Source organism: Pteropus vampyrus, unplaced genomic scaffold (genome assembly GCF_000151845.1).
Source record: "Pteropus vampyrus isolate Shadow unplaced genomic scaffold, Pvam_2.0 Scaffold36, whole genome shotgun sequence".
Taxonomy (NCBI): Eukaryota; Metazoa; Chordata; class Mammalia; order Chiroptera; family Pteropodidae; genus Pteropus; species Pteropus vampyrus.
Genome location: NW_011888817.1, coordinates 963775 through 966882, shown reverse-complemented (window position 1 = coordinate 966882; position 3108 = coordinate 963775). Strand labels below are relative to the sequence as shown.

The window sequence follows — 3108 nt, the reverse complement described above, 5'->3', positions numbered from 1 at the left end:
TTGAACAGCATCTTCTGGCTTCATTTCGGACACAGGCACCCAAAATACCGCTAGTGTCTGTCAATTATAGTCATGCCCTCCTCTCTGCCAAAAGGAAATCATCAAGAATCTTGAGATTCAGCTGGCGAGAGCAGCAGAAATACATATACGTATTTCTATTTATTTCCACGAGAATCTGGGACTCGGGTTGAGGGTCCTGAAAAACACAGACAGCTCTGAAGAGTGAAGCGTGTGCTGCTCTGAAATCACATGTCCTCGGAGGAGCAGGATTGCAAAGTGACAGCGCTTTCATTCTAAGCAAACATCCCAGCCTCTCTCCAGCCAAATGAGTGTTGCTCTTCCAAGCAGACGTTTTGCAAATAATTTCTGCAATCCTTCTTTGCGAATCGCCTTCCCCAGTCCGTTTCCACGAAGTATAAGAACACTGGGTTTAGTCTTTTTAGGCAGCCCCCCTTCTTTGCCCACCTCCCCCAGCCCCGTTCTCTGATCTTCTCCTGCCCTGGCTAGACCATCCCCTCCTCAGGGCTGCCTTGCCCATTCTCATGCAAGCTCCTCTCCTCCTGCTACTCGCTCCCAGAGCACTTTCTTCCCCTTGAGTGACACTTGTTCTGAAGTCTAGAATCATTTAGATCTCATTTCCCACAGGTGAGGGCAGGAATTATCTTATTCACTGCTGCAGCCCCAGGGTTCGACCCCAGGCCTGGAGCATGTGGGTACTCTATAAATCATTGTTAAATGAACGAATAGATTGGCTGTAAAAGACTGCTACCTATTTGCAAAACTCAAATCCACCCTCAAAAGACCAAAATTTGTCATCCTTAGTAAAAGTTACAGCTGATATGTATCAAGAGCTTACTGAGGGTCCAACATGGGGCTCTTAATAGTGCATTATTTCATTCAATCCGCACAGCAATTTTATGGGGGTAGATACCATCATCCCTGTTTTACAGAGGAGGACATTAGGTCTCAGGGTAATGAAATCACTTGCCCAAAGCCACACAGTTTGGTGACTGTCCAACACCAAAGTTCAAACCTTTAAGCATTATGTGATACCATTTTTTCCTTGTTAAATTAAAAAAAAAAGTTTTAGAAATTAAAAAAAATACAGATATGTACAAAGAAAAAAATCACCAATCCGGATCCCCATCAAGCAGAATTTCAACTGACGCTAACATCTTGGCCTATTTAATTTCAGCATTCTCTCCTTTTTTTCTTGTCTCCACTCACCCAGTGTTGAGAACATTCAGGAGAGCGTGCTGAAGAGCCCAAAGCCATTTCCAAAGTCAGAGCGGAGTGTTGCATCATGCAGTGATGTTGGAACTACTTTCCTGTCTCTCAAGATGGCAGCAGGTGGGTCTGTGCTGTGGAGCAGCCAGTCTCACCTGATAGCAACACCTGCAGATGCTCTGGATCTGAGTGGAAAGAACTCTCAGGGAATGGGGATACTTCCTGTGCTCCCAGCAACTTGCTTGCCTAGGAAAGAGGAAGCCTATGCTCTATTCTTACCCGAGCTGGAGGCTGGCCCCAAGGCCAACTCCTCCAGGGAGGACACCCAGACCTGTCACCCCCTTTTTAAAGGGCCTGTCTGGCCTCTTCCTTACTGAGTTCTCACCATCTTAATTGTGTGTGTGTGTGTGTGTGTGTGTTTCAATCAGTGCACCAATGAAACAGTCCCCTCCCTGGCCCCGCCTCATACCCCAGAAGGTGGCATGGCCCCCCACTTTGCCCACCTTGCATTTGGAACCCGCCTGGATCAGTGCGTTTTTAAGTTCATTACAGCTGTTTACAGCTCTCTCTCCCTGCCAGACTTAAAGTTCCTCAAGGGCAGAGATTATTTCTTACACATTTTTCTCTCTGCCATAAAATGACACTCAGGTAAATAAAGGCAGCCAGACATCAGCTGTGGGAGAGTGGAAAAAACACTTGGAATCAGACAGACCTGGTTCAAATTCCAGGCTGCCACATATTAGCTGTGTAACTTTGGGCAAGTGACTCAACTTCTCTGAGCTTCGATTTGCTGATTGGTAAAGTGAGGGCAATATGCTCTGTGCTTGATAAATGAGAACTCAATGGGTTCATACATGTTAAACACCTTGGCATAGCGCATGGCAAAAAGCATGCACTGTCTCTAGACCTTGGTGGAGTTATGAGACCTGGATTCGGTCTGAGCTTTGCCATAGTCCTAGTGCAAGTTATCTAACCTCTCAGAAACCTCTAAGAAGGGGGAGCCCAAAACAGATGCTAGAAATGGCCACTGGCAGTCACATCCAGCCCCAGGAGACCTCTCATCTAGATAACACAGGAGTAAGTAGACTAAAACTTTCTCTCTCCACACTGATGGGTCCGCAGTGCTCAGGGCCCATTTTCCCTCCCATCGGAAAGCATCCAGGGCTTTCTACGAAGACAAATCACCTGTCCTTCCTAGAAGCTGTGAGCAACGACAGAGACAAAGCAGAACGTGCTCTACTCAGTCAGGATGTTCAATGATGTTTACAATCGGAAAAGTTGCTCAGAACAGGATAGAACCTCGGGAAGGCTAATGGGGAAGCAGTCCAGACTTGGCTGGAATTTTAAAGGGGCCCGCAGGGAGGCAAGGGAAGACAAGGTGGGTTGCAAGGAGGGGCTCTGGCCCAGGTCGGAGTGAAACTCTTTATCACTTCAATAGAAGACCACAGTGCTTGAGTATAATTTGGAAAAGTCATCTCTGCCCAGCCCCTGTGGGGTTGGGGACCATTTGGCAGGTGATCCCTCGGTCTGTGAGAATGTCTTCAGGCAACTGTCCTGTGGGAACAAACCCAGTCCCTCCCAGGTGGTAGGCGTTCTCCATCCTTCACTAGATCTTCTGCAGGGCCTCGGGCCCAAAGGAGGCAGGCAGCAGCTCCTGGACTGTCTTGACAACATAGGTGCCATCCAGCTTGGTCATGTACACAGCAAAGTTGGTGCCAAACTGGAAAAGAGGCAAAGCTAGCGTGAGGGAGGCGGTGTGGCTGAAGGGTTAGGACTGGCATGGGTTTGAGTCTGGCTCTATCTCTTCCTGTCTTTGTGCCTCTGTTTTCTCATCTGTAAATGGGAATTACAAGCGTGCCTCGCTCACGGGGCTTAAGGAAG

The 3108-nt window shown here is 47.9% G+C and overlaps 1 protein-coding gene across 1 annotated transcript in view; it reads right to left on the bottom strand.

Moving 5' to 3' along the window:
- Positions 1-2481: 2481 nt before the first annotated feature.
- The window catches only part of CDA (cytidine deaminase), a 21528-nt gene continuing 20901 nt past the window's right edge, over positions 2482-3108 (bottom strand). The window contains exon 4 of the mRNA XM_011357513.2: positions 2482-2947. Within this exon, the coding sequence (XP_011355815.1) occupies positions 2834-2947 (114 nt within the window). The 3' untranslated portion in view covers positions 2482-2833. The remainder of the gene's footprint in view (positions 2948-3108) is intronic.